This window comes from Otolemur garnettii, unplaced genomic scaffold (genome assembly GCF_000181295.1).
Source record: "Otolemur garnettii isolate 467f Iridium unplaced genomic scaffold, OtoGar3 scaffold00144, whole genome shotgun sequence".
Taxonomy (NCBI): domain Eukaryota; kingdom Metazoa; phylum Chordata; class Mammalia; order Primates; family Galagidae; genus Otolemur; species Otolemur garnettii.
Window position 1 is genome coordinate 270736 of NW_003852539.1, and position 2765 is coordinate 273500.

Consider the following 2765-nt stretch of genomic DNA (forward strand, 5'->3'; position numbering starts at 1 on the left):
AAAAAAAAAAAAAAAGAAAAAAGAAAATAATCAAAATCACTTTTCAAAATATGTGCAAAGACGTTCACTATACCATTAGCTATAAGGACACATTAGGAAACATCCAGATGCCCAGAAATAGGGATTTGGTTAATTTTATTATCCTATAGCCATACAGTGAAATACTGCACAGCCCTTAATATGTTACTTATGGACATGAGCAAAAAAAAGAAAAATACTTATGATATTAAGTGTAAAAGAACCCTCAGAGGACATATTCATAAACACACACACACTCAGAGATACATAAGATATGTACATGCAAGAAAGTCTTGAAAGAATATACCAAATTTTAGCAGCAGTTCTCTGGAATTTATGACATTATAGGCTATTTTTTAGTTTCTATAAAATATTCTATATTTTTTCAAGTTTTCTATAACTCACATGCTTTATTCTTAGAATTTAAAGAATTTAAATTTTTCTTTATGAAATTTCTCCTAGGGTAGGAGTTTCCTTCAGAATCACCAGGAGCTTCAAGCCTCAGCTTTTACCTTCGATGACCATGGCTGCAACCTTCTCTTGGCCAAGGGCTGTGTTGTGAATGGTGCAGGACACATTCCCCAGTGCACTGTCCCTGACTCTACTGAACACTGCTGTTTGAAAGAGCCCAGCGTTGTCCAAAGAGTGGGCCTCTGACAGGGACGGAAGCACCAGGCCTTGAGGGTCTCTCCACTCAGCCCAAGGCTGTGGGAACCATCCCACTGATCTACACACCAGCAGGATCCATCCAGCGTCATATCCCTTCACATGGATATAAGGATCAGAACCTAAAACTGAAGAGGAGAGACTGCTTGGATGAATCAGCCCAGAAACAGACCAGCAGGGCCTCAGCAAGGATGTGGTCCCAGCCTAAGCCCTCTTTACCCCACAGTTTCTTCTAATGAACAGGGGTAGCTGTTATGGGACTGGAATATCTGCCCTCCACCAACCCTCCCAACTATGCTCCTCCTAATGGGATGAGCCAGTTTCTAGCTTTATCTTCAGATGTCTCAAAACCCATCCCTAGTAGTAACTGCATCATCGCATGATTCATATTCTTTGAAGCAATCACTTCAGTTCCATTTTATTTATTTACTTATTTATTTTTTCTAGTCAAGTGAAGCAGTGGGAGTGGAGAAGGAACAAAGGAATTTGTAACTGGTTATGATCAATTAGTTGTAAACACCACTGCACTCGGACCAACTTATTTATTTTTATTTATTTATTTATTTTTTGAGACAGAGTCATCCTGGGATTAAGTGTCATGGCATCATCATAGCTTACAGCAACTTCAAACTCTTAGGCTCAAGAGATCTTTAAAGTATGTTTTTTCCTCAGTTCCCGTTTATAAAAATACTCTACCCCCAAATGACTCCATGTTTGTAAAGTCTGTCTACTAACTCCTTTGTGTCTCAAAGTAATTGACTCCTCACCTTTTAGTGTGTGGCTCTAAGTTATGACCAAAAGATAATCAGCTTGTGACCACATGGAGCCAGTATCATTCAAGCAGATGCAAAGACATGGGTTGGGCTAGGATTTTGATAGATCATTTTTTTTCAAATATTGAAGCTAGTTTGACAAACACTATCTCTACCTTAAGTACTCGGGAACCTCAGGAGAGGACCCAGTAAGTAAATCCTTGTCACCACTGGGAATCTGGCCCTTGGGGACATTTCCTTATAGCCATGGCTATGATTTCCTTTATAAATGAGCAAAGAAAGATGGCCCAGAGAGGAAAAGCTATTATCTGAGCCACTAAGCCCTACTGGCCACTGATTGCATTTAGCCAGACCTGCATTGTGTAGAGTTTTCCAAAGTTGGGGTTCCTTCCTCATCAGAAAGCCTGGGCCACAGTCACAAACTCCTCTGGGGTCAATGGATCAGCTGGGAAAGGCTAAGCCAACAGGGCGAGTAAAATGAAAGGTACTGACTAAGCTTATCTGATTGCCTCAGAAGACCCTGGGCATCGCAAACCCATCCTCACCTGCAACTTGCAGGGTCACAGTGTCCTCTCTGCTCTGGTTTCCAATGCGGACTAGACATCGGAAAGCCCCTCGATCCTCAAGGCTCACGCTGTAGATGCGCAGAGTGACACTTCCCTCTTGGGTGTCTCTCACCAGTGCCGTCCTCCCCTTATATTCTGGCATCAGATCTTCATCCCATTCCTTCCCATCCCGAAACACGTGAACAACCTGAGAGCTCTGTGGTGGTGGGGACCGCAACCACCTCACCTCCTCTGGCACCATCCCAGGCCAGAGAGAGACAGGACAGAGTAGGTTGGCTGTGCCTCCCAGTGGGACTGGGTGGAATGTGCTGGCATCCCCCATGCCTGTGGACAGAAAGGGACAAGGCAATCTGGGTGGGAGGGATACAGGAGAAAAAGCTGGAACAGGAATGAGGAACAGCATATCTTGGAGAAGGACCCAGAGCCTGACCGCCCCCACCAAAAATAAATAAATAAGGAGGACAGAGAGTAATGGGGGAAGAACACAACCCACAAATAAATAAGGTCTCTGGCCAAGCCTCCTGGAGATGCCATTGTCAGATGTCCCAGGCAGAGGTTCAGAAACTCCTACCTGGCTTGGCGCCTGTGGCTCAAACGGCTAAGGCGCCAGCCACATACACCTAAGGTGGTGGGTTCGAATCCCCAGCCCAGGCACTCTAGCCTGGGCTAAGAGAGTGAGAATCTGTCTCTAAAATGACATACCTGGCTTGGCGCCTGTGGCTCAAGTGGCTAAGGCGCCAGC

At 44.6% G+C, this 2765-nt stretch overlaps 1 protein-coding gene across 1 annotated transcript in view; it reads right to left on the reverse strand.

Annotated features, from left to right (window-relative positions):
• The window catches only part of ERMAP (erythroblast membrane associated protein (Scianna blood group)), a 14825-nt gene that overhangs the window by 11853 nt on the left and 207 nt on the right, over window positions 1-2765 (reverse strand). Inside the window, exon 2 of the mRNA XM_003798956.1 lies at window positions 2003-2347. Coding sequence (XP_003799004.1) covers window positions 2003-2347 — 345 coding nt within the window. The remainder of the gene's footprint in view (window positions 1-2002; window positions 2348-2765) is intronic.